Source organism: Nesoenas mayeri, assembly GCF_963082525.1.
Source record: "Nesoenas mayeri genome assembly, chromosome: 23".
Lineage (NCBI taxonomy): Eukaryota > Metazoa > Chordata > Aves > Columbiformes > Columbidae > Nesoenas > Nesoenas mayeri.
The window spans coordinates 5,181,003-5,208,385 of NC_137574.1; the positions used below are offsets into that span (position 1 = coordinate 5,181,003).

Sequence of the window (27,383 nt, forward strand, 5' to 3'; positions counted from 1 at the left end):
ATTATTCAAGTATGTTATGTTTCTGTGTCCTAAAATGAAATTATAACAAACGCTAAAACGTTTTCTTTGGTTGTTCGTGCAGTACATGACCTATTGATTGTCTGTTCTTCTTTTTCTCTCTCTTTTCGTGTAAATTCTATCACCTCCAATCGAACAACGCATCTTCAATACAGATGCCAAAGGAAAGAGGAGGCAGGATGGAGGAGACGAGAAAGAGCCATCCGAGCAGGTGAAAGAAACATCGCCAGATAAAGACAGGGCTAAGAAAATTAGACGCAGAGAATATGATGGTGATGAAGATCATCCCATGGACACTGATGAGGAAAAAGATGGCTGGTACAGAAACGGTCAAGCCGGCGGTCAAGGCGGTTCTGTTGATGAAAGCCATATATTTTTGGGAAAAGAGAGGCTACGTAGAGTTGAGATAAAAGAAAAGACAGAGCCTGGGAAGGTTTCTGAAGCAGACCTAGATGGAGACGCAGTGATAAGCGATGGTCGTATCTTTGGGTTAAAAGGAGGATTAAGGTCTGTCCAAGACAGGGACTCTGTGCCAGGCAGAGCAGATGTGGATGGCAAGGGTGGTCTGCCGGTGGGAGATGATATGATTGGAGTGAGTTTCAAGAGAGCAGGACAAGTAGGGGCTGCCCGGGGAAGGGCTGGCCTGGGACCCCATGCCGCCGGTCAGCTAGATCAGGAGGGAAAGCCTGGTTTGATGTATGGCCCAGATGGGCTTCCAGCTGGAGATGGATATGGCGCAGGAGGCAGACTGGTAGGGGAAATGGGGGCTTTGTATGGTCCAGATGGTCTCCCAGCTGGGGCTGGAATTGGTGGTGCTGGTGTAGCTGGTGCAGGAGGAGCTGGGTCTCCATACGGAAAGGATGGGCTTCCAGTTGGTGCTGGTCTTGGTGGAGCTGGGGCAGGGGGATTCGGGTCTCCTTATGGAAGGGATGGTCTCCCAGCTGGAGCTGGCACTGGTGGAGCTGGTGCAGGCGGAGTTGGATTTCCCTATGGAAAGGATGGTCTCCCAGCTGGAGGTGGTGCTGGTGTAGGGGGATTTGGAGCTGCTTATGGAAGGGATGGTCTCCCAGCTGGAGCTGGCATTGGTGGAGCTGGTGCTGGCGGAGTTGGATTTCCCTATGGAAAGGACGGTCTCCCAGCTGGAGGTGGTGCTGGTGTAGCTGGTGTAGCGGGATTTGGGGCTCCTTATGGCAAGGATGGTCTTCCAGCTGGGGCTGATGTAGCTGGAGCTGGGGGAGTTGGATTTCCCTATGGCAAGGATGGTCTCCCAGCTGGAGCAGGAGTTGGCGAAGCTGGTGCAGGGGGATTTGAGGCTTCTTATGGAAAGGACGGACTCCCAGTCAGGGCTGGTGTTGGTGGTGCTGGTGTAGTTGGTGCAGGGGGAGTTGGGTCTCCCTATGGCAAGGATGGTCTCCCAGCTGGAGCAGGAGTAGGTGGAGCTGGTGCAGCTGGTGCAGGGGGATTTGGGGCTTCTTATGGAAAGGACGGACTCCCAGTCAGGGCTGGTGTTGGTGGTGCTGGTGTAGTTGGTGCAGGGGGAGTTGGGTCTCCCTATGGCAAGGATGGTCTCCCAGCTGGAGCAGGAGTAGGTGGAGCTGGTGCAGCTGGTGTAGGGGGATTTGGGGCTCCTTATGGAAAAGATGGACTCCCAGTCGGGGCTGGTCTTGGTGGTGTTGGTGTAACTGGTGCAGGGGGAGTTGGGTCTCCTTATGGAAAAGATGGTCTCCCAGCTGGAGCAGGTATTGGTGGTGCTGGTGTAGCTGGTGTAGAGGGCTTAGGATCTCCATATGGAAAGGATGGTCTTCCAGCTGGAGGAGGTATTGGTGGAGCTGGTTCAGGGGAACTTGGATCTCCATATGGAATAGATGGTCTCCCATCTGGGGCTGGTCTGGGTGGTGCTGTTGCAGGAGAAGCTGGGTTTCCCTATGGAAAGGATGGTCTTCCAGCTGGAGCAGATGTTGCTGGTGCAGGGGGATTTGGGGCTCCTTATGGCAAGGATGGTCTCCCAGCTGGGGCTGGCATTGGTGGTGCTGGTGTAGCTGGTGCAGGAGGAGTTGGGTATCCATATGGCAAAGATGGTCTCCCAGCTGGGGCTGGAATTGGTGGGGCTGGTGTAGCTGGTGCTGGAGGAGTTGGGTCTCCCTATGGAAAGGATGGTCTCCCAGCTGGGGCTGGAATTGGTGGTGCTGGTGTTGCTGGTATAGGTGGAGTTGGGTCTCCATATGGAAAGGATGGCCTTCCAACTGGGGCTGCTGCTGGTCTAGCTGGTGTTGCTGGTGCAGGAGGAGTTGGGTCTCCATATGGAAAGGATGGTCTCCCAGCTGGGGCTGGTCTAGGTGGTGCTGGTGTAGCTGGTGCAGGAGGAGTTGGGTCTCCATACGGCAAGGATGGTCTCCCAGCTGGGGCTGGACTTGGTGCTGTAGCTGGTGTAGGAGGAGTTGGGGCTCCTTATGGCAAGGATGGTCTCCCAGCTGGGGCTGGAATTGGTGGTGCTGGTGTAGCTGGTGCAGTAGGAGTTGGGTTTCCATATGGCAAGGATGGTCTCCCAGCTGGGGCTGGTGTAGGTGGTGCTGGTGTTGCTGGTGCAGGAGGAGTTGGGTTTCCATATGGCAAGGATGGTCTCCCAGCTGGGGCTGATGTAGGTGGTGCTGGTGTTGCTGGTGCAGGAGGAGCTGGGTTTCCATATGGAAAGGATGGTCTGCCAGCTGGGGCTGGTCTAGGTGGTGCTGGTGTAGCTGGTGCAGGAGGAGTTGGGTCTCCATATGGAAAGGATGGTCTTCCAGCGGGGGCTGGTGTAGGTGGTGCTGGTGTTGCTGGTGCAGGAGGAGTTGGGTCTCCATATGGAAAGGATGGTCTTCCAGTGGGGGCTGGTGTAGGTGGTGCTGGTGTTGCTGGTGCAGGAGGAGTTGCGTTTCCATATGGAAAGGATGGTCTCCCAGCTGGAGGAGGTATTGGTGGAGCTGGTGTTGCTAGTGCAGGAGGACTTGGGTTTCCATATGGAATGGATGGCCTTCCAGCTGGAGGAGGTATTGGTGGAGCTGGTACAGGAGTTGGGTCACCCTATGGAAAGGATGGTGTCCCAGCTGGAGCAGGAGTGGGTGGTGCTGGTGTAGCGGGAGCGGCATCTCCGTATGGAAAGGATGGTCTTCCAGCTGGGGCTGGTATTGCTGGTGCTGGTATAGCTGGTGCAAGGGGATATGGGGCTCCTTATGGAAAGGACGGACTCCCAGCTGGGGCTGGTATTGGTGGTGTAGCTGGTGCAGGGGGAGTTGGTGCTCCTTATGGAAAAGACGGTCTCCCAACTGGAGCGGGTATTGGTGGTGTAGCTGGTGAAGGGGTGGCTGGGATTCCTTATGGAAAGGATGGTCTCCCAGCTGGAGTTGGTCTTGGTGGGGCTGGTGTAGCTGGTGCAGGGGGCTTTGGGTCTCCATATGGAAAGGATGGTCTTCCAGCTGGAGCAGGCTTTGCTGGAGCTGGTGTAGCTGGTGCAGGAGGAGTTGGTTCCCCCTATGGCAAGGATGGTCTCCCAGCTGGGGCTGGTCTAGGTGCTGCTGATTTAGCTGGTGCAGGGGGAGTTGGGTCTCCATACGGCAAGGATGGTCTCCCAGCTGGGGCTGGACTTGGTGGAGCTGGTGCAGGGGGAGCTGTGGCTTCTTATGGCAAGGATGGTCTCCCAGCTGGAGTAGGTGCTGGTGTAGCTGGTGCAGGAGGAGTTGGGTCTCCATATGGAAAGGATGGTCTTCCAGCTGGGGTTGGTGCTGGTCTAGCTGGTGTAGCTGGTTCAGGGGGAGCTGGGTCTCCATATGGAAAGGATGGTCTTCCAGCTGGGGTTGGTGCTGGTCTAGCTGGTGTAGCTGGTTCAGGGGGAGCTGGGTCTCCATATGGAAAGGATGGTCTTCCATCTGCGGCTGGTATTGCTGGTGCTGGTGTAGCTGGCGCAGGGGGAGCTGGGGCTCCTTATGGCAAGGATGGTCTCCCAGCTGGGGCTGGTCTTGGTGGTGCTGGTGTAGCTGGTGCAGGAGGAGTTGGGTCTCCCTATGGAATAGATGGTCTCCCAGCTGGGGCTGGTGGTGCTGGTGCAGGTGGAGCTGGTGCTTCTTATGGAAAAGATGGTCTCCCAGCTGGAGTAGGTGTTGGTGGTGCTGGTGTAGCTGTTGCTGGAGGAGTTGGGTCTCCCTATGGCAAGGATGGTCTCCCAGCTGGGGCTGGGGCTGGTGTAGCTGCTGCAGGGGGAGTTGGTTCCCCCTATGGAAAGGATGGTCTCCCAGCCGATGCTGGTCTAGGTAGTGCTGGTGTACCTGCTGCAGGGGGAGTTGGGTCTCCTTATGGCAAGGATGGTCTCCTAACTGGGGCTGGAGCTGGTGTAGCTGGTGCAGGGGGAGTTGGGTCTCCCTATGGCAAGGATGGTCTTCCAGCTGGGGCTGGTCTTGGTGGTGCTGGTGTAGCTGGTGCAGGAGGAGTTGGGTCACCATATGGAATGGATGGTCTCCCAGCCAGTGCTGGTGTAGCTGGTGCAGCTGGTGCAGGAGGAGTTGGGTCTCCCTATGGAAGGGATGGTCTCCCAGCTGGGGCTGGAGTTGATAGAGCTGATGCAGGGGGACTCGGGTCTCCCTATGGAAGGGATGGTGTCCCAGCTGGGGCTGGAGTTGGTGGAGCTGGTGCAGGGGGACTCGGGTCTCCCTATGGAAGGGATGGTGTCCCAGCTGGAGCCGGTACTGGTGGAGCTGGCGCAAGGGGCTTTGGTTCTTTCTATGGAAAGGACGGTCTCCCAGCTGGGTCTGTGGCGGGAGCTGCTCATATTCCTTATGGAGGTGAAGGAGTGATGGGATCTTACCCTGGCAGGGATTTTATGCTGAGCAGAGCTCCAGGATACATAGGTGGAGCAGGAGGAGAAGGCTTTTCCTCAGAAGGTGGTGACGTGGGTGGCTCTGCCATACGGAGTGCTGGGTCTGCCTATGACAAGGACAGCGGGTCCGGTGGAGCCAGGGCTGGTGTGGGTGATGTGGGCAGGTTGGGAGGCGGTGACAGGGAGTTGCATTCAGTCCGTGGTAAAGACGGTGCGGCAGGTGCTGCTGGACGAGGTGCTGAACGTGGGCTGGACTTGCGTCCTGGCAAAGCTTCTCCGGGAGATGAATTTGGGATGGGCACTGGCAGGGATCTCAGAGGAGCAGAGAGCAAAGGTGCAGCTCATGACAGAGATTCAGTTTCAGGTCGGGATGCCAGGGGCGAGGGCAGAGATTCAGGACAGTTAGGCTCCCGTTACGACAAAGATTCTGCGTGGAGTAGATCGCATAACAGATCTGTTCGTGGGAGGAGTTCAGGTGGTGTTGGTCAAGGCCCATTGGATTATGGTCAGGTGTCAGACCTTTACGCTGGACCTCCTTCAATAAACAAGAAAAAAGGGGAGCCCAGCTTTGAAATGAAAGCAAATGATTTATTGAAGATGCCGGAAAGTATAGAAAAAAGAAGACGTTATTGCCTGGATGACCTGAAAGGTTTGTGTGTAATTGATGACATCTACATTACTGGTCTTTGCATTTTAATACTCACATTCCTAATCCTAGAGAGAGATTTAATCTCATGGTTTAGACAAATGTAGCTGTATGTAGGAATTCGGTTATACCGCAATGCCTTCCTAATTCTACCACTGATTTGGTGTTTGACCTTAGACAATTTGCTTAGATCAAACTGCCTTAAAAGTCTAAATGATCTTTGTTGAAATTATCCAAACCAGTTATCATCTGTTCATTTAAATGAATTATTCAGATCCAGACTTGAGTTCATGAACATACTGGTTCTCATATAGTTTCAAGGCATATGTCCATGTTTCTTCGATATTATTCCAATTTAAAACCTATTGTTTCACTTTATTTCTTCTAACTTTTAGTGCAAAGATCTGTGTTTTTCCAAGTTCTGGGAACAAATCTGTGCCTGCTTATATTGGATTAATATGCACAGTGAATTTGTGCCACTGGCCCAGTGTTTTGGTGTTAAAGTCTGTCATGACTACAGCATATATGTTTGGAAAAGCTCTTTTCTCCTCACGTACACGTGCGTTTTCCTCCCTGCGTTTCTCTGTCAGCGTAACGCAGGGTTAGCATCGTTTCAACCTTCTCTTTTCTGCACGTTCAGCTCTGCGCTGTTACGTCAACAAGCAGCTGCTGGATATCAGAGTTGTGAAAGGGGAACCGGCCGAGCTGTCTTGTGCTGTCAGTAAACCCGACGTGGTAGGAACCTGGTTTAAAGATGGATTAAAGGTAGGTGTCCTCTAGCTGCTGTTATCTTGGGTTAGCAATGCTCTGTACTCCGGCTCTACCTCTTATCAAGTGTCACATCAAGGTGTCCCTCCCTCTCCCAGTCTGAGTAGGATTTTGCAGCCTGTTGATAATAAAATTCCTGATAGAAACCCAGCAAGATATCATCTCCTTCCTACTGCAAGACCGTACTGGTTTGACTGCAGGCAAGTTATTGTAACTTTCTTCATGCAGTTAGAAACCTTTTCGCAGCTCGCGCTGTCATTGTTTGCATATTTAGTTTGAGAATAATAAGAGAATAGCCTGAGACATCATTAATGTTTTTCTTGGAGTAACTTTCCAGTGTCTTTGCATTGGAAAAAAGAGGATGTAAGAACTCACTGCTGTCTTTCTGAGCTCTCTGGCCGCAGGTGTGAGGCGGCTGGGAAGGGGACGTGGATGGGACAGACCTTGACTGGCATCCAGGCTGGTCAATGAGAATATTCCATGCCATCAGTGTCAGGCTTCGTATTTAAGGAGAGCTAGGTTTTCTGGCTGGGGAAATAGAGACCCATTCTGGTTCCACTTCTTTACGGTGGAGTTTCATTCAGGAGTTCCCTTTAGTTCGGCTTTTTGCCATTTTACCGTTTCACAGAGGCCTCTGGGCCTTTTTCTCTCCCTGTGATCAGCTGTTCAGGACCAGGTGTCTCTTCCTGGGACCGGCTGCCCAGGGCGGATGGAGTTCGTGAGGAATTGCATTGAGCATCTTTTATATATTATTTCCATTTTGTGTATGTTATTACTAGTAGTGGTAGCAAGGTGGGCGCTGGTCTCTGCTCCCCAGGAACAAGCACCAGGAGCAGAGGAAACGGCCTCAAGTTGCGCCAGGGGAGGTTGAGGTTGGATGTGGGGAACAATTTCTTCCCCAAAGGGCTGTGGGGCATTGGAACAGGCTGCCCAGGGCAGTGCTGGAGTCACCATCCCTGGAGGGTCGGACAGACGGACATGAGGTTCTCAGGATATGGGGCAGTGCCAGGGGTGGGGAATGGTTGGACTCCATGGTCTTGAGGGTCTTTTCCAACCAAAATGACTCTGTGATTCTAGAAGCATTATATTGTTACTTTATTAAACTGTGTTTATCTGAATCCATGAGTTTCTCCCTTCCCTTTCAATTCTCTCAGGTGTGATTTGGGGGAGTGAGTGCCTGTGGTGGCTTTGATTGCTGTGTTAAACCATGGCAAAGACATTTCCATTCTCCTGACAACAGGAGGCTTTGTGTTTTTCCTTCTTTTTTACAGAAGGAGATGGTGTGGGTCTCTTTCTTGCCATGCAATCCTTTTTCTTGGCCAATGAGAGGAACGTGGAGGAACATGCAAAAAACAAGGGGAATTTTCAAGGAATCTTTCGGGCAGGCATAATGCAAAGACTGCTCTTCCAAATTAGTGCTTGAAGTCAAGCGTAGACACTGTATTCCATGTTCTAAAACGACACCGAAGAAATGCCAGTTGTGGGATCTAGATGATACTGTAGGAGTTCTGAGGTGTCATATTGAGTGTTGGCCAAAGTTTTCACCATTAAGAATAGCAAGAGAGAGCTTGGAGATTTTACTAAAATTTATTTTAATGGATTTTGAATCAAGTCTTTATGGAGTTAGCAATGCTTACTTGAAACACGTACTTGAGTAATCTCAGAGTATTATTGTAATGAAATATCCGTGTCATTCGTAAGTCTTGTGTATGTCCCGTTATAGTTTGGATTGCCCTTTTTTTCCTTTTTAAGAGTGTGTCTCTGCTCTCCCTTGTAGTTGACAAGCATGGAAGGAGTTGCCTTTGAAAAGGAAGGTCTAGTCCACAAACTAGTTATTAACAAAGTGGAAGATATTCATGCTGGGAAATACAGGTTTGAAGGTGGTGATATAAAAACTGAAGCTTCAATCTTTGTGGAAGGTGAGTCCATCCCAACTACCAGTGCTGCATGCTGGCCCCTGTGCTTGGAAAATAACGTGTTTTCTCAGAGACCTAGAGTTGGTTATTGATACAACTTTATACTAAAGAATTACCAGGTAAATGGGAGGTAGTTTTGTACAGGTTGGTGCATTTTGTATTTACAAATTTGACTAAGGAGCCTTCCTGAATAACTTGTATCATTAACTCAAAGATTTTAGGGTGCACATAGCGCTTTATCAGACAAGACTCCTCGTTCTTTTCCTTAGTGTATTGCCTATGAAAAAGCTGCTCTGGTGAAAGGAGCACTGTGATACCACAAATAATTTGTGATAATTATCCTGCAGCAAAATACATATAAGTACGTGAAGCACTGAGCATGCAACTAAAGGTGAAGGTCCAGATGTTGTGACCTTCTGAGCATTATCGGCAGCATCATGAGGGAAGCCCTTCCCTTCAAGGGGAGCTTTATCCTCTTTGAATTGCGGTTTTTAATGACCTTGTGTTGTCTGCTTAGATCCTCCACAGGTTGACAAAGTGGTCCTCAAAAACTTAACGAGTGTTCCTACTGTGGCCAAGGCAGGACAACCGGTCAAAATCAAGATCCCTTTCCAGGGCCGGTTGCCCATCAGAGCCATGTGGCTCAAGGACAAGATGGAGCTGGCGGATGACGCCCGGATTCGTGTCGATAAAACCGACACCTTTACCATGCTGTCCATCCCCAGCAGCGACAGGAAGGACTGTGGGGATTACAAAGTCAGGCTGAAGAACGACAGCGGGGTCGTGGAGATCGACTTAAAGCTTGTGGTAGTAGGTAAGATCCCCGTAACATCCGCTGAGGCTTTCATTGGAAAGTTTAGGCAGGGAACCCGTTGACGCTGCTGATGGTCTTATTTAGAGCTACTGGGTGTTCCAAAATGAACAAAACTATGAATTTTCCACTAAATCGGGGTACAAGCAAAGATTGCTGACGTGTTTCTTGCCCTTTAGTGACACAAATGTAGTTGGGTTTTGCACAGCCTCGGCAGCTGAATGGTGGGTCACTGTGGGAGATGGGACTGTGTGCAACAAGCAAATCTAAAATAGGTTTGCAAGGTCAAATTCAGCCCTACCAGAAATATCTGTGCCGTTTTGGAAGACCAGAAATGGTGTTCTTCCTTCTAAGCAAGCTGAATTGGTGCAATGCTTATAAGAACAATTAACCCTTGGAGCAATGACCTGCTTTCCACTAGCAAAAGCTGCAAGAGTGGAGGTTTTGAAGGGGCAATTCCAATGCCCAGCTCTCCTTCTGCAAACTGGGTCTCAGCCTGGTGAGCAAGAGACAGTGTCTGCTCCAAACCCAGCAGCACATCTGGTTCTGGAGCCAACACGCGGTCTCTGTGCGTTCGTCTTTTCAGACAAGCCCCAACCACCTGCCGGACCCATCAAAATCGTAGAAAGCTCTGCAAACGACATCACCATTCAGTGGAATCCCCCAAAGGATGACGGGGGCAAACCGCTACAAAGGTACATCGTGGAGAGACAGCAGATGGGGAAGAACGAGTGGGAGACTTTGGGAGAGACCCCCAAGAGCTGCACCACATTCACGACTAACAAAGTGGAGGAAGACATGAGCTACTACTTCAGAGTGAGAGCTGTGAACGCCGAGGGAACGAGCGATGCGCTGGAATCGGGTGAAGTGAAGGCCGTCAGCAAAGGTAAGGAAGCACTTTTCATAAGTGTTCGACAGCTACCTGGGAAGTTTGTTATCAAAGCTGACATCAAAGCAAGCTCACTGCATTTTGGGTGTTGCTACAGATCTGGACTTGAATCGTGGCTGTGAAGTCTTCACGCAAATCTGTGGAGCTTGCATGAGACTAGATGTTTATTGTGGGCTTTGGTGATGCTGAGCGAGGTGCTGTTGTGTTCTCACTTTGCTCCATTCTGAACTGGAAAGCAAGTTTCACGGGGGAAATGCAATATATGTCAAGATCAGTGAAAATTTTTCCTGGAGTGGCTACAAAAAGAACACGTGAGGCCTTTTCTTAACTCTACAGGCAAAGGAGTGTCTCTGTATATGCAGCATTTTTCAATATGATCACTTATTTCCCCTGATTTCCAAACAACCAATTCTATTCTGTGTCCTTGAGTGAATTAAAGTACTAGAAGGATTTTGCTATGAGCATGAATTTATTACTAGAGAGAAAGCAATGCTCTATTCTAATTTTCTTCTTACTACATTCTCCTCATGCTTATGAGAAGCCGTGCATATTGAGTGCAGAGGGATAAGAATATCCATTCCATTCTATCATTAGAAGCAAGAATAACACTGACTTTTCCTACCATGTAAGAATGTACATGCCTCACAATCCATAGGCTGAAAGTAGAATTGTCAGTCCTGATGACAGCAAATCATTCATGAAAAGGAAATTCAGAAATAGAGGTCCGTGCTGCATCTTGTTTGTGTAGGAAATGGGACACACAGCTTCAGGTCTCAGTCGTATAAATACCTTGGGGAAACTAGAAGAAATGCCACACAACAGTTGGTTATTTTGCAATAAAAAACTACCTGCTAATAATGAAGCACTGATCTGTTTCTAGCTACACCTGGTGCCCCGGATCCCCCCGAGATTGTCAGTGCCAGCAAAGACACCATCACAATAACCTGGAAAGCGCCTCGTAAGACTGGCAGTTTCCGAATTGTGGGATACATCGTGCAAAAACGCAAGAAGGGCACTGTGACCTGGTTGCCGGTCAACAACACACCTGTAGCAGGTAGGGAGCTCACATCCTGGAAGACATGAGAGAGAGAAAAAGGGCAGCTGGGTTCAGGAGGCAGCACTGCCTTTTAACTCCTTCCTTTCTGCTTAGGTCTTATACTTTTTCTCATCACTGTTTTTCCTCTTGAGCTGCTGATTGTCTCCATCATGTAACCCTTGTCTGGAGTTTTACCATTTGATCTTTCACAGCTCTAGTGTATGTGTGTTTTCATAAGGTTTTTCCACAAGTGAGGTTACCCAGCTGTGCCATAGCAAAGCCAGGCCTTGATTTTATATACAGCCCAATGCCTGGGAGGAGGTTTATGATGTTTTTTCTAGGCTGTGTGCAAGTGTATGGCTGGAGAAGAGTGCAGACAAGCTCACCACTGCATCCTGGAGCATAGCTCTTCTACAGATAATCTATTGTCTTTAATTTCTGGAACTAAACTCTTCATATGTGATTCTGTGATATGCAGAACTACTGGCCTCACTCCTCACACTGGGAACTTGGCAGACAAGAATTTAAAAATGCAAGGAAGATTAAAAAAACAAGTGATGTGTATGAGCTCCAAAACGCATTTTGACTATAGCTGTCAATTATCTATCAGTTGCCAGCTAGGACTTCTTATCTAGTATAGAAGGGTTTGGGTTATCCCATGAGGAAAAGTAGTATTTATCATTTCTCTAACTTCATAGCTCTCAGATGCTGTTTGATTTGGGAGGGAATACAATGGACATGTCCCAGAAGGACACACACACTAGGATAAGGAAGGGCAGGGGAATCGGCGACAGCCCCTGTGAATTATTCAGTTCACAGCTCTACGTGGAGTAAAGTCCAACACTTTTGCCTCCCCTTTTCCTGCTTGGGGAATACTCACCTGAACCAACACTCTCTTTTTCTTTTTGCAGACAAGAAGCTGAAAATGACCAATCTCAAGCGAGGGCTGCAGTACGAATTCCGGGTGGCAGCTGTCAATGCCGCTGGCGTGGGAGATGCCAGCGAACCGTCACAGGCTGTGTTTGCAAGGGATTCCACCAGTAAGTGCACTGACCCCCCTCCTGCTGCATTGGGGGTACATAAAGCTGCCGATGTAGACTGGTGGTGTTAGTGGACGGGCGGTGTTTTTAAGTAACTTCTAACAGTATGTGAAGACAAAGATCAAGTCGTTGGGGAATATTTAGTGGCTGAGAACCCACATCCAGCTTGAGGAAGGAATGGAAGGGTTTCCTGTGAGATGTGCAGATGTGGCCCATTCCCTGCTTGGGAGTTGTGTGCAGTGGGGAGCAGCGTTCTGGATGGGCTGCACACCAGGTCAGGAGTGCTACGGATTGTACTACATGACTGGTAGGAGTAGGCACCTGCATCCAGCTGTGGACAATTGGGACAATCACACAGACCGGTTGAGATTGAAGGCACCTCTGGAGATCATCCAGTCCAACCACCTGCTAACGCAGGGTCACCAGAGCAGCTCACACAGGGTCAGTCCAGGTGGGTTTGGATGTCTCCAGAGAAGGAAGGACAAGGTGGAGCCAGGACAGTAGGGTGCACTTCAAGAATGTTGAGAAATATCAGGAAATGATTGAAAAGAAGAGACAGAAATCATAGAAAAATAATTTAAATAACATTTCTCTTTCAGAACCTCCAGGTCAAGTGCAGGACCTTAAAGTGAGCAGCAGTAATGGCACTAGTATCACCCTGACATGGAAGAGACCTGAATCAAAAGATGGGTTTGATGTGAAAGGCTATGAGGTAGAGATGCGGTCGTACAACAACCTCAACTGGACCAAATGCAATGCTCTTCCCATAGAGGCGACCACTTACACGATTAAAGGCCTCCAAGCCAAGGAGACGTACTTCCTACGGGTGAGAGCCCTCAATGACAGTGGCGCAGGAGAAGCCGCGGAGCTGGAAGCTTGTGTTAAAGATGCTCCGCCAGTAGGTGAGTCCAAGTGGGCTGCTATCAGAATGCACGAGGTTGTTCTAGAGGTAACAGGGTGCAAACGAGGTCTGTAGGTCATTGTGAGGAGCTGCTTTCAAGTTCCACACTGTAGCAGAATCACAGGATCCCAGAACCCCAGGCTGGTGGGGCTGCAGGAGCTCTGTAGATCCCCAGCCCAGCCCTGCTCACGCAGGGTCACAGAGCAGATCACACAGGTGGGTCCAGGGGGTTTGAATGGCTCAGAGCAGGAGACTCCACACCCGCTCTGGGCAGCCTGGGCCAGGCTCTGGCACCTCCCAGCAAACAAGTTTCTGCTCATGTTCACATGGAGCCTCCTGTGTTTCAGTCTGTGCCCGTTGCCCCTCACCCTGGCTTTGGGCACCACTGAACAGAGTCTGGTCCATCCTCTGACACCCACCCTGAGATATTGATCCCATTGATCAGATCGCTCTCAGCTTCTCTTCTCCAGCTGAACAGCCCCAGCCCTCTCAGTGTCTCCTCATCACAAAGATGCTCCAGACCCCTCAGCATCTCTGTGTCCCTCCACTGGACTCTCTCCAGTAATTCCTTGTCCTTATTTTTAAGAAGTTCAATCTAGTTTCCTGAGGATGTTCTGTATTGCGCATGTATCTCATAAGCATCCATTGCAATTTCCTTTTCTCCAGATGTCATTTTACACCAAAGATCATCCATGTGGTGGGTAAAGTGTGTCAAAGAGACGATTTCTCTGTGATTGAGACACCACATGTAGACAAACATGGCTAGGATTGTATTTTGATGTCACTTCCCTCCTTTGGTCACAGTGATAAATAAATAGTAATAGATTTTGAAAGGGTTGAACTCTGGTTCTGAATCAAGGAGCTTTTTTTTCCACAGTAATAAGGATTTTATCACAGACTGTTTGTCAGAACGGGGTGTTGAACACACATATGAGTTTGTCAACCAGCGACTCTCTAAGAATTTACAACTTTTCCTAATAACCTCCATCTTTTCCAGTTGCTCCCAGGTTACTGATAGACGACACAGTGAAAAACCTCCTGGTTGTAAAAGCAGGGAATACCATCCAAGTTACCATTCCCTTTGAAGTAAGTATTCCAACGCGTCTGTAAGAATCCCCCATCTGTTTTTATGTTGTAGTCAATCACAGACATGAAAACCGAGCCGCTGTTTTCTTGGCACGGGTGTTTGTTTACAAGCCACTGGGCAAATCCTTTAACCTGCCAGCGCTGAATTTACTTTCAGCAGGAGGAAAACAGGAACAAGAATTCACCTGTCACTCTTGGCACCGGTGTTTTATGAGATTATGGTCATTCACTAACCGCAGCAAACAAGGCACAATGCTGCCCATCCAACCATATCGATATTATCCTCATCCGGATCTAATCTGTCATACTTAGAGGCCTCTGACTCCCTCAGAAGGCCTTGGGGTAGCATTTCTAGGAAGGTCCTCTTGACCGTGTTTGTCTTACTAAGCAAGACTTAACGTATGATTTGAGAAATCAATGCCAACAGAACGTAGGAGCAACACAGGTAAGATCTGGGATATCAAGAAGAGGTCGATGAAATGTGTGTATTTTCTGACTTGTCTCCTAATCTCTTGGAGAACAGAGACCACAGATTGAAATAAAGACTCTGAGGATGTGTTGGTTCTTTTTTTCTTTCCAAAAACCAGCAGATCTTTTAAAAAGTAGAAAACACTAACTCCTGATGTCATCCATTGTTCTTGATCTATTAGAGCACAGCTTGTTTGATGTGGTTAACTTGAACACTTTACTACGACAGCATTCGTAAAAGACACAGAGAAAAAGTTGCAAAGATACTTTAGAGCAGCCCTTTATCCAGAGCTCTTAGATCATCTTGGATCTGTATTTCGAAGTATTAATATATAATATATAAGCACTGCGGACAGGATAATGAAGGTAAAGATGTAAAGACACGCTCGAGCGGACTGTAACTCATGTTGTTGTTTACAGGCATCTCCAGACCCAGTGGTGACCTGGTTAAAGGATGGGCTTTCTCTCTCAAACCGGACTACGATCAAGACTGAAAATGGTACCACCCAGCTGCTCATTGGAGCAGCTGAGTTCCCCGACAGCGGCACCTACACCATCGAGCTCCAGAACAGCTTGGGGAAAAGAGAAACGTTCACCTTCCAAGTTCAAGTTACAGGTAACTCCCTCAGGCACAGATTTACTGCGAGGAGGCGTAGGCAACGCAGCGAGTCTGGTGGCTTGGCGATATCACTTGGCCATGTCTGCAGGACTGATTAAAATGATGCTTGGCTTCCAGGGTGACTCTGCTTAAAAAGGGAGGGTGGTGCAAACCCCAGGAGAGCAGTTCATGCTTTTTCCAGCTGTCTAAGGTCAGTGAGAGCAGGCTGTAGGACTGCCGTGGTTTAACACAAGCTAGCAATACAACCACAATAACCGCTCGCTCATCCCCCCCAAATAGGGGAGAGAATTGAAAGGGAAGGGAGAAACGTGGATTGAGATAAACACAGTTTAATAAAATAACAAAATACTAATGCACCACTAGTAAATACATATGTATATATTAGAAATATAAGATACTCAAAGCAATTCCTCATGAACTCTGTTCATACCGAGCAACCAGTCCCAGGAGGCAGCACCTGGTCCCGAACAGCTGATCCTGTTAGAGACAATAAAAGGAAAAAAAGCCTCAGAAACCTGTGCAAAATGGCAAAAGGCTGGACTTAACTTCCTGAACAGAATTCCCCTGGCTCTGACAAAAAGAGCGAAGAAGAACACGAGAGAGGGAGAGATGGGAAGATCCCAACTCTCCTTAAATGTGCAGCATGGGGCTAATGGGCTGGAATACTCTTATTGATCGGTCTGGGTGTCAGTCAAGTTCTGTCCATCCATCCCCTTTCCTCGCTGCCTCACACCTGTGTGCAGAGCTCAGAACATCCTCGGCTCTCAGATCAGAGCAATTAAAAACATTAACTCTGCCCCGGAGTGTTATCTCTTGTTCTCAAACTGAGTCCGAATAATGACCATGCTAGCTATGAAAAAGAAAGGTTTCTAATTGCATGAAGAATAGTAACTCATTTTCAGTTAAACCAGCACAAGGACATGTAGTCATAACTATAAAAACTCTACACACTGTGTCCTTAAGAAGTGAATAAGTTCAGCAGTACAAATATTGTGTCCAGTTGTGGCCCCTCAGCTCCAGCAGGACAGGGAACTGCTGCAGAGAGTCCAGCGCAGCCACCAAGATGCTGCAGGGAGTGGAGCATCTCCCGTGTGAGGAAAGGCTGAGGGAGCTGGGGCTCTGGAGCTGGACAAGAGGACACTGAGGGGGGACTCATTCATGGGGATCAATATGGAAAGGGGGAGTGTCAGGAGGATGGAGCCAGGCTCTTCTGGTGACAACCAGTGACAGGACAAGGGGCAATGGGTTCAAACTGGAACACAGGAGGTTCCACTTAAATTTGAGAAGAAACTTCTTGATGGTGAGGGTGGCAGAGCCTGGCCCAGGCTGCCCAGGGGGGTTGTGGAGTCTCCTTCTGTGCAGACATTCCAACCCGCCTGGACACCTTCCTGTGTAACCTCATCTGGGTGTTCCTGCTCCATGAGGGGATTGCACTGGATGAGCTTTCCAGGGCCCTTCAACCCCTGACATTCTGGGATTCTGTGATTCTGTGAACCCTCATGTCCATTTATCCGTAAGCTGTGCAGAAACTCAGTTCATAGCAAATCAGCTTATGCAACTGGAGAAGGAATCAGATTTTGCTCCCTTCTAATCACACACTCCAGACACACACTCAAAGCTTTTCAGGTTCTGCACTGTGCCGCTTTCCCCACATCATTAATATTATTTACCTTATCTAACAGATATCCCACAACCGCCTGGACCTATTCAGCTGTACGAGAACGTGCCCAATACAGTGACAGTCGCCTGGGAGCCGTCGGCCTCCGAGAAATGGGAACGAGATCTTTACTACACGGTCCTGAAACGCGAGTCGCAGAAGGGTGTGTGGCGCGTGGTGGGCGACCTGATCTACAACAACAAGTTCACGTTCACCAAACTGATCCCAGGCCGGGAGTACTACTTTAGAGTCGTGGCGAAAAATAACTTGGGAGCCAGCGGCCCGTCTGAAACTGTGCAGCCTTGGAGGATTAAGAAAACAAAGGGTAAAGCAGCTTTTATCTGAGTGTTGTCATGTTTTGTTGCTTTTATTTATTCTAACATACCATCCTGAAATGGGTCTCTCCTCCTGTGAACATTTAGTTGCCCAGAACAAGGATGCGTAGAGGTACCCTCAGAAATTCCAGTCTGGCACAGAAGGCTTGTCCTTCCCTCATTGACTTTGTGCAGATACATCCTTTATATCCAGCCATTATATCACATAATTCACCACAAAATTAATCCCCAACACAATCTAAGGCTTAAGTTTTGCAGAAACCAAAGTTTCTGACTTCAAAGTTAAACTCTGGCTAACTTGAGGTGAAACACAGATTACAATCCCCAGGCGCACAGATCTCTGGCGACTTGCAGTGCAGACATTGTGCACAACCAAGTGTCACGATTGAAAACCAGCCCTTTAAACCCTGATTCTGTTGCTGTGGGGCATCATCTCACCGTGTGCTTGTCCGTCTTTGGTTTTCGTTGCTTTTTTACAGTTGAATTCCAAGTCAAACCGCAGCAATACAGGGGTGTTAATCACAAGCAGCCCCCCAGATTCCTCGTCCCGTTGAAGCCTCACGTGGTGACGACCGGGAGTGAGTGCCGGATGAGCTGTGCAGTGGGGGGCTGTCCCCCCCCAAAGATCACCTGGTACAAGGACAGCAGAGACCTCTCCAACGACCCCACCTATTTCTGCACAAACGACTTTGGCGTCTGCTCCCTGGTTGTCCTGGGTGTCACGAAACACGACGAAGGGGAATATATGGCAGAAGCCACCAATGAATTGGGCCGTACATTCTGCAAAGCCTTCCTCACTATTAAAGGTAACAACCTTTAATTGTTCTTCCTCATCGTGTGACGGCAAGATATGTCATTACTGTCAAGATGCCTTAAAAATGGTAGCCATACAGCTTTATTTACTGACAAGAGCAGTCTCCTATAAGGCAGTATATTATTTAATTAACCTACTAGTGATCACGTATGAAACACAAATAGAAATGGAAAGGCACACGTGAGAAAAACACTTGATTTCTGCTTGAGCCAGAAGTCTTGGTTGACCTTGAGCAGATTTTCAGGAAAAAATCTCATCTTCATTTAGTAAGATAATAAGTTATAACATATCATATTAATAAGATAATATCTCAGATTTTTTGACAGTCCAGGAGCTTCAGAATAGAAGATCCTGCGATATGTGCGAGGTCTGGTGGAGCGATGGGGAAAAAGCTGGTGTTAGGTGGCCAAAGGCGATGAGAAGGGAGGAGAGAGAGGAACATGGTGTGAGTTAAACAGGGTGTGAATAGAGAATCAGTGCGGTTGGCTGAGGATATACGGTACATATACTTACAGGTAAATATCATTGGCAATTTTATTCAGTTCATTAGGAAATATCCTTTCCTTTGAGTCAATTATTTTCCATTTTAATACAATTCAGGGATTATATGAGCGGAGAAATGGGTCATTTAAATCCCTGTAGCCCTTTTATAGACCTCAGTCTCTTTGACACCATAACATTTCACATCCCTCTTCCACTACACCTTACGGATTGTCCCCCTCATTGCAATATCAACCGACTTCTCTCTTTCCCTTCTTTTCAGACTCCACCCTGTAGCACGACCTTCCCGAGGACATCTCTGCACTGCTACACGATGGGAAGGTTGTCGCTGAGAACTGGCTCTGTACAACAGCTGTGTATTTATTTTCAGATGTGCATTATAGTCTGAGTGCTTTAATTTCGGATCCAGTAGTTGCTATCTTGAACGTGATGCTGCGCTGTAGTCTAAATGGGGGAAAACAAAGCTTTGAGAGAGTTGGATCTTTTGGTAATGATCATGGCTTTCCACTAGACCTTTGAAACACAGATGAGAGACTTCAGGAACACAGAAGATGAGAGGAACACTCATCGGCCAAAATGAACTTTCCATGGAGAACACAGGCGTGAGCAATCGTTCATACACCGCTCACCCGCTGCCCGGCTGCAACAAGAATATTTCTTAACACCAGAGATCTAAGATGACGACCTTTTTGCATGAGGTTTTCTAATCTGAAGCAATCGTTTTAGATTCCCTTTAATTCTCAGAAGGATTCCGGACTCTGGTAGAGGCAGTTCTGCATGTATTCCACTACCAGTAGCAGCTAAGTATATAATTTCCCTTAACCTCTAAGTTGAAAAGAGTCTCTGCCTGCTGGTTTTATCTGGGCAAGAGATAAGTTTTCAGACTAGGGTAACGTGGGCAAAACACGTCAATGGGAATGAACGGAAATCTAGAACCAGCTGTATTAGTGTGAGCAGATCAATGCTGTACTTAAACGGCTAAAAAAGGATGTCGGTCCTAAACTACCACATTGGTATCATCGTTGAAACAGAACTGCCCTTACCTCATGATGTTGCTAGAATGTTTTTGCCTAATGCAAAAAAAAGAGGTTAAAAATCTGTGATGTTTGAGCAGAAAGAGGTACCACCAGAGATCCTCTGCGTGGCTGCGGATTCCATTGCTGAGCGGAGGAAGAGACTGGAAAGCAAAAATGGACGATTATAGCAGTGTAGCCTTACCACCAAAGGTACTTTGACAGCATCTACAAGACAGGAGAATCTGGATCAAAGACTCAAAGCCACTGGATCCTCAGCCAGCCAGTCAAACATTTACGTGGGGCTGACATGTTCTTTTTGATTGTCTTTTGTACAATGTTGTACAGACATAGCAACAGTAGATGATGAAATTAAACCATAGTTCAGTAAAACCTACCGTGAGTAAGTGTTTATTTTGGAGCAGGAAGTGCAGCCAGTTCCTGGATGCCAATCTGTGGCTGTTGCAACAGTGATTTCATGTGTAATGGCCACGAGTTAACCCCTCACCCTGTATTGTGTATGCAAGTTGCTGTTTAGTCTTGGAAGAACAGAAGAACAACAGATATAAGGCTTTTTGAAGTTTATTTCTCGCTAATATCGAAGCATGCTGATAGGGTGGCAGAGTAGTGTGGTCTAATTATGCAAATTATGTTCAAAATATAATAATGTGCATGGCAGCATAAGCCAATGACTTATCGATCAGGATGTACTCATGGCAAGGGATCTCACCTCTTCCATAGAGCAACAATACCAGCTGATACTGGGAACGTTGATGTTGCCTGTTAAGCAAGGATCATTTTATTTACACCATGATAACTGTCACCACTGTATTGTGACCCCTGTCTCTTGTCTAGGTGGTGCCAAAGAGTCTCCCCGGCAGCAATCACCCAGTCACTGGCACAGCCGAGAGAGGAATCGTGCTGGAGAGAGGTCAGAGGAGGGAATGGAGCTGGTGAGGGGCTGGAGAACAATCCCTATGAGGAGTGGCTGAGGGAGCTGGGGGTTCAGCTGGAGAACAGGAGCTGAGGGGAGACCTTCTGATCTCTGAACTGCCTGAAAGGAGCTTGGAGCCAGGGAGGTCGGGCTCTGCTCCCCAGGAACAAGCTCCAGGAGCAGAGGAAACGGCCTCAAGTTGCGCCAGGGGAGGTTGAGGTTGGATGTGGGAACAATTTCTTCCCCAAAGGGCTGTGGGGCATTGGAACAGGCTGCCCAGGGCAGTGCTGGAGTCACCATCCCTGGAGGGCTGGACAGACGGACATGAGGTTCTCAGGACATGGGGCAGTGCCAGGAGTGGGGGAAGAGTTGGACTTGATGATCTTGAGGGTCTTTTCCAGCCAAAATGATTCTATGATTCTATGAGCATAACACCAAAGTATAAAGGCAGCCAAAGGTCTTTCCTGAGCTCTCTGTCACCACACAGACAGCCCAGTGCCCCCATGGGAGCAGGTGCCACCAGCCCAAGTTGTAAGGACACTGTAAGATCTCCCCAGTCCAGCTCCAAGCTGTTCTTAACCTTACCTCAGCCTGAGCTGGGCTTGTTTCCAGCATGGTTGTGAACTGAAGCCACGGCTCTGTGCTCAGGCAGTGCTGATAAACCCTCTTGCATCCCTGGTGCTGCTCGTTTACCACCGGCTTGGCAGGAAGATCTCATGCCATGGTCCCTGTGTGCTGGCAAACTGCTCTCAGCACCCTGGGAGTGGCTGAACTCTTACTCCAGTTTGCTGGCATTTAGAGAAATCAGTGCCTATAACCTGGTCTGCGTCCCATTTTCATGGTTTGCTTCCACTCTTTGTCATTGCTGTTTGACTTTGGAAGCCGGTAACTGTGGAGTTGGGGTCAGTCTGATGGCTCTTCCTTCCAGGAACCGCTTCTAACAATCCACAGACATTGCACAGGTGCCCCAGCCTGTGGCTTCATGTCCCCAGGAGCACAGTGGGGCTGCTGGCACCTGTCTTGCCGTCCCTCAGAGCCGCTCTCCCAGATTCCCAACTGATGAGGGAGCAGCGATACCAGATTAGTGGAGTTTGTCTCTAAAACCAGGTGATGAACATGGAGCACAGCAATGCTGCCCAGCAGGGAGGGACACACGAGCTCCTCTGCCCATCCCACCCCAGGTGGAGGACGCAGGGCGTGTTGGTGAATGTGCATCTGTCGGCACTTGGATTTTCTTCACTCTTCTTCATAGGTAAGGCTGGGCCTGGCTAATTCTGACGCCTGTATCACTGTAGAGCGTGAGCAGCTGGTCCAGCTTGGGATGAACAAGCTGGAGAGCAGGTTTCAACTGCGTAAGAGCAAAATCCTTTCCTAGCCCTTGTGTGCATGACGGTGGATCCTGCTCAGGCGGAAAGCAGGTCCTCACACAGGAGCCATGTGTGGCAGTAGGTGTGTTCAGTGTATTCAGCTGATTTGCAGCAAAAAATACTCTTTTGCTCGGACTCCAACTTCTGTGATCTTTGGTGACTTGGAGAAGGCGATCACATCTGCTCAGAAATCAGCAGTGCTTGTCCATGCTATTTTCTGAGCGCTAAGGTCAGCCCTGGGGGGACTCTCTGGACCTTCTTTCTTTCATTTTCCCTTCTTGCTCTGTCCATCGCAGTCAGTGGCCAAGATTACGGGGCAGAAGGGCCTTGAGTCTTCTCTGCATGTTCCCACTCTGCTGTGCACTGTAGATGTCCGTGTCTGTATGTCCACCCTGTACGGCCGTGTGTCCTGGCTCCCTTCTCTCCAGGATAGCACTGGTGGGGGGCACAGGCCTCATTTTTGTGGCTGAAGTCCTCTAGAAGGGGACACTGCTGCGGTCCTGCCTCTGTGTGCACCCCAGAGTTTAACGGCAGGTTGGATGACGATCATTTAGCTGCTGGCGGGAGGTGGAGTGTGGTGCTGGTGTCCTTGGGAAGCCTTTTGACGTGAAGATCATCCATGGATGTGGCAGCGAATCATCCTCCCGCACGGAAGGTCCGGCTGTCTCAGTATCTGTTCACGAGCAGCCCGTGGGGTTGAATTCAGGGTCCTTTGGGAAGGTTGAATGCAGATCAGTGTATTCTTCTGAGACCTGTGCTTCACTCTTAAAATACTGTGACAGATCTACAAAGTAGGCATTACCAACCTCAGGCCCACCATGAGCTACCAGCAGGTAGTAAAGGCAGTCATCTGTTGGCTATGAGGAGTCTGCAGAAGCACATATTGAGATATCTTTAAAAAAGACAGTTCAGAAGTTTGGATTAGAAACTCCCATTAATTTTCATGAGAATTCAGGCAACTGTGGACCTCTCCGGCAAACTGTCTTCCACTGTGCTGTTCTGTGTAGTCAGTGTTCTCTCTGGCCTCATTGTACCTGGATCTGACCATTACACTCAGCCTCAGCTGGCTTCCTGATTTAAATATAAACAGCAAAACCAGGAAAATGAACAAAGAGGAGAGCTGCATGCCAGATTTTTTTCTGAGAAATCTCCCCTTCACATCAGGTTTCCTTTGGGAAGGAAAAGTCCTTTCTCTATAGGGGGTTCACAGCCCATCCTCCTGACAGGGCAAGATGGTGATGGATTGACCCTGTGCAGCCCTTGGAGCAGCATCTGCCAACATCTGCACCCATCTCCTGGGTGTGGCTGCTGCAGGAGAGGACTCGGTTGCCTTTGGATGTGGCGGCGCTCACAGGGAGCAGCCTCTGGAGCAGCCTCTGTTCATGCTCCTCCCTGACTAGGTAACCGATCCCATCCCTTCATCTCCAGGGAGTGGTGCTGCAGGACCGCAGAGCCCTCCAGCTCTCCCCAGGGACAACGCAGAGGGTTTTCCAGCCTGGGAGGCTCTGCAATTCCAGCTCCTCAGAGGCTTGAGACACTTTAGAGCCCGAACACCCTCCATGAGGCTTCGTTTAAGAGCTGCCATTGGTGTGTCTAATCCCTGGCTAGAGGGATGATGAGATCAAAACATCCTTCCTGGATGGTGAGATGAGAACAGGCGTAGCTCTGTGCTCAAGGGTGCCCTGGCAGCCTCTCCCCCAAACCTTTGAGTGTTGTGCTTTTCCATAGGTTCCTGTAGGCTGGACCCAAACGTCATCATCTCTGCTTCTAAACCCTGTCCCTCCCTTTGCTCCTGTGCAGGGTCAGTGCAGCTGGTCTGGAGATGCTGCTGGAGCTCCCAGGGGAGGTGAGAAAAGCACAAGCACCACACACAGCGGGGTTCACAGGCTGCAGAGGTAGGAATTCCACTTAAATTTGGGAAGAAGCTTCTTCTCGGTGAGGGTGGCAGAGCCAGGCCCAGGCTGCCCAGGGGGTTGTGGAGTCTCCTTCTGTGCAGACATTCCAACCCGCCTGGACACCTTCCTGTGTAACCTCATCTGGGTGTTCCTGCTCCATGGGGGGATTGCACTGGATGAGCTTTCCGGGTCCCTTCAACTCCTGACACTCTGGGATTCTGTGACTCTGTGAATTCAGCCTGCATGGGAGGGCGCAGCCGTGTTACCCTGTCCCGCTGTGTCCCCTCTGTGCCCTGCTCAGCTCTGGCTGCATGGCTGGAGGATGGAGAGACCTGGGAGTGGAGCGTGGGTGCACACAAGCTGCTCTGGTTTGCATGAACCCCTTGGTCACCAGCCCAGGGCAGCATCATGAGGTGGGGCAGGATGGGGTTGTGCCTTCACTTAAATCCAGCTTAGTGTCTTGCTTGAGGTGGGAGAACTAGAGACCGAACTGCTCTGGTCTGCTTTCAGTCTCCCATAGAATTGCAGAGTCACGTTGGTTGGAAAAGACCCTCAAGCTCATTGAGCCCAACTGTTCCCCCACCCCTGGCACTGCCCCGTGTCCTGAGAACCTCATCTCCGTCTGTTCAACCCTCCAGAGATGGTGATTCCACCACTGTCCTGGACAGCCTGTTCCAGTGGCTAGAGCCTAGATCTGAGACTCCATGGCTCCTCTCCTTTCCTCAATCTTGGGTAAGGTTTATTCTTGGGACAGCACCTCACCCACATCAGAGGGATGAACTCAACACTGGCCACAGCATTGTCCACTTTTGAAGGTTGTAGTCCCAACTTCAGAGCATCCTGTAGCAGCTACAGCAGGACAGTGGCCAGGGAAGGATGCGTTGTGCTGGAGGATGCTGGTTTGGGTAGCGGCCCCTCCTGGGCAGGGTGAATGGGAACCCAATGGGATTTGAGTTGCTCCGTGGCTTCCTGGAGGCACCTGCTCTGCAGGGTCAGCTTTGCTTCATTTGTTCAAGGGAAGTAAAAGGAACTTGATCTGTTCCTGCACCGTGTCTATTGGCAGAGAACATGGGGCTAGATGGAAGACAAGATGGACGCACTGACTCTGTTGGTCCTGGATCTGCACTGGTCGCTCCTTCCCTTCCTGGGGTACTGGGGTTCTCCATGTGCGGGGATGATGCTCCAAGGGGGGAAGCTCCACTTCTACGAGGTTCCCCATCCTTATGCTTTGTCCTCATGGGTTCGGGATGCTGTGGACACGTGGATACCTTCCCCATGTCTTCCTGGCCCTGGAGTTCCCTTGCCTGCTCTGTCAGCACCTTTTAAGCTGTAATCTCTTGTCCGCATTAGCACGGCAGTTGTTGATGAGTTAGAGGGGAACAGGCACTGAGAGCTGGTATTGTCTGGGTTAGTCACCCCCAAATGCTTTAGGACGCCCAGCTGAAACTCTGCTGCAACTGGCCGTGCAAAAGAAGTAAAACTGGCCAAGTGTGGAGTATTTCTAAACCCTCTGCAGCCTGTGTCAGCAGTGATTCAGCATCTGACGGGAGGCCGGCAGCTGCCCATCTCAGCCGAACCTCTTGTCTGATGTCGGCAGCCGGTGCAGAGCTGCAGCTCGCAGGGCGCTGCCCGGCCACGCTGACCGGGACGCTGGTCAGTGTCCTCCACGGCACCTTCTGTCCATAGGCAGCTCTATGGGGCAGCACAGCAAGACACACAGGTTTCTCAGTTCGATGGACCTGTCAGTAATACTGGCAATGCAAAGGTCTCAACCAGACCATAATTTCCTGCCTAATCTGACTTCTGGGTCTGGTACTGTGAAAGACCAAGCGAACACCCTGCAGCGAGGATGCTGGGAGCTGCTCGCTGTTGGAGTCAAGCGAGGTGAACGCAGCACAGGCAGGATCTCCGTCTGCGTTACGGTCTGTGGGCCGTATGTGTGTGACTGAACCAAGCGTTGCTGCATCTGAGGGACCTCACTGTTACCCAAGGAGTTTTAGTTGAAGCCAGGACACATCAGGCAGCACCAGTTCAGTAAAACGCGATGCTGTGTGCTCGATTACTCTCACAGCAGCCTCAGGAGGCACGTGGGTTCATGGAAAAGATCCCGGTAAGCCACGAGGAGCTGGGGTGTTTGGAAAAAGATAAGGAAATCGTTGGAACATCTGTGCAGCTCATCTGCTCTTCCTGCTGTAAAAGGGGAATTTCAAGGCCTCCGGTTTGCTCTTTTCTGCCCAGCCCTGGCGGGATGTCTGCCCCATGGGCTGGGGTCCTCCAAGGGGTCAGACCTACCCGAGAACTCAACCAAAAAGGACCATGCTAGAATGAAACTTGAGTAAAACCACCCAGAGTAGCAAACCATAATGTGCTTGTAGTGACTGAGGCTTGTTTCCCTCAGCCTTGCTGGTGACACCGGCTCCTCCTCACCCTCCGCAGGCACAACCTTCTCCAGCAGATGCAGATTTGCATGTCAGACCCAGAGGCATTGACCTATGAAGTTCTGTTACCCTGCGAATGACATTTCCTCCTATTTACTTCTGTGCAAGCAAAGCTGCTTTCTGACCTTTTACGAACCACTGGCCTGGGCAATGCCATTCCCTGCTGGTCAGGGGCTGGAGCACAAGTGTGATGGAGCGGCTGAGGGACCTGGGGGTTCAGCTGGAGAACAGGAGCTGAGGGGAGACCTTCTGATCTCTGAACTGCCTGAAAGGAGCTTGGAGCCAGGGGGGTCGGGCTCTGCTCCCCAGGAACAAGCGCCAGGAGCAGAGGAAACGGCCTCAAGTTGCACCAGGGGAGGTTGAGGTTGGATGTGGGAACAATTTCTTCCCCAAAGGGCTGTGGGGCATTGGAACAGGCTGCCCAGGGCAGTGCTGGAGTCACCATCCCTGGAGGGCTGGACAGACGGACATGAGGTTCTCAGGACATGGGGCAGTGCCAGGGGTGGGGAACAGTTGGACTTGATCTTGAGGGTCTTTCCAACCAAAATGATTCTATGATGCTAGGGTGGCCTCAGAATAACTGGAGTTTCTAGAGGTGTTGGCTTGTGCAGCGTTTCATTTTCTGTGCCTACAGCTCTGCCTTTCTCCCCTACCCTGTCCATGCACGACCACCTATGTTCTTCAAGTCCTCTTTGCTGGGACAACACCTGTCCCCCGCGTTTCTTGCTGCTGCTGCTTTTGCCGCTGGGCCAGCTTAGCGCCCTGCAGGCACAACCAGAACTTTCTGCCCTCTTTCCCCCCTGTCCCTCACCGCCGTACCCCGGCTCCTTTGCTGGCAGCAGCAGCCGCCCCGGCTTTCCACATCTCTGATGCAAGGCTGGCAGCGGGCTGGGGCTGGTTTGCCTCCTCCAGCGACTGCCGCCCGCCTCTTGGCTCTTCTGCCTTGGTGTGGCACGTAGTGGCCTTTGTTCTCGCCCGTTGCATGGCGAGCAAGTGAAGCATAATTTATAGCTAACTTGGAACACAGTTTTGGCAGAGCAAAGCACGCCAAAAGATGTGGCAATGCCCGGGGAGCTGCGCTCATACTGCTTATCAAATGATGCTTGAAAGGCTCGGTAATGCAAGAGGAGGGTTGGGTTGCTCAATTCTAGCCGAGGATAAACTGCCTCTATTACAGGGACACGTGTTTGGGAGCAAGGAGCTGAGATCTGGCTTTTGAAAACTTGTCCGGCGAGGCAAATCACGGCTTCGGGAGCTGTGGTCCGAAGGGCAGCAGGACCGTGTGTGTATTACGGGCTGAAGCGCAGAAGGCTCCGTCTGAATATGAGGAAAAACTTCTTTACTTTGAGGATGCCAGAGCCTGGCCCAGGCTGCCCAGAGCGGGT

General features: G+C 49.9%; 1 protein-coding gene across 1 annotated transcript; it reads left to right on the forward strand.

Moving 5' to 3' along the window:
- Nucleotides 1-778: 778 nt before the first annotated feature.
- On the forward strand, nt 779-17,856 carry LOC308048896 (uncharacterized protein; the record flags this gene model as incomplete). The annotated part of the gene is made up of 13 exons (XM_080358225.1): nt 779-2,912; nt 3,057-5,513; nt 6,151-6,275; nt 8,056-8,197; nt 8,712-9,008; nt 9,592-9,891; nt 10,775-10,948; nt 11,842-11,970; nt 12,570-12,872; nt 13,869-13,957; nt 14,846-15,041; nt 16,727-17,026; nt 17,516-17,856. The coding sequence occupies 13 exons, from the start codon at nt 779-781 to the stop codon at nt 17,854-17,856; spliced, it is 6,987 nt and encodes a 2,328-aa protein (XP_080214351.1).
- Between the last annotated feature and the right edge of the window lie 9,527 nt (nt 17,857-27,383).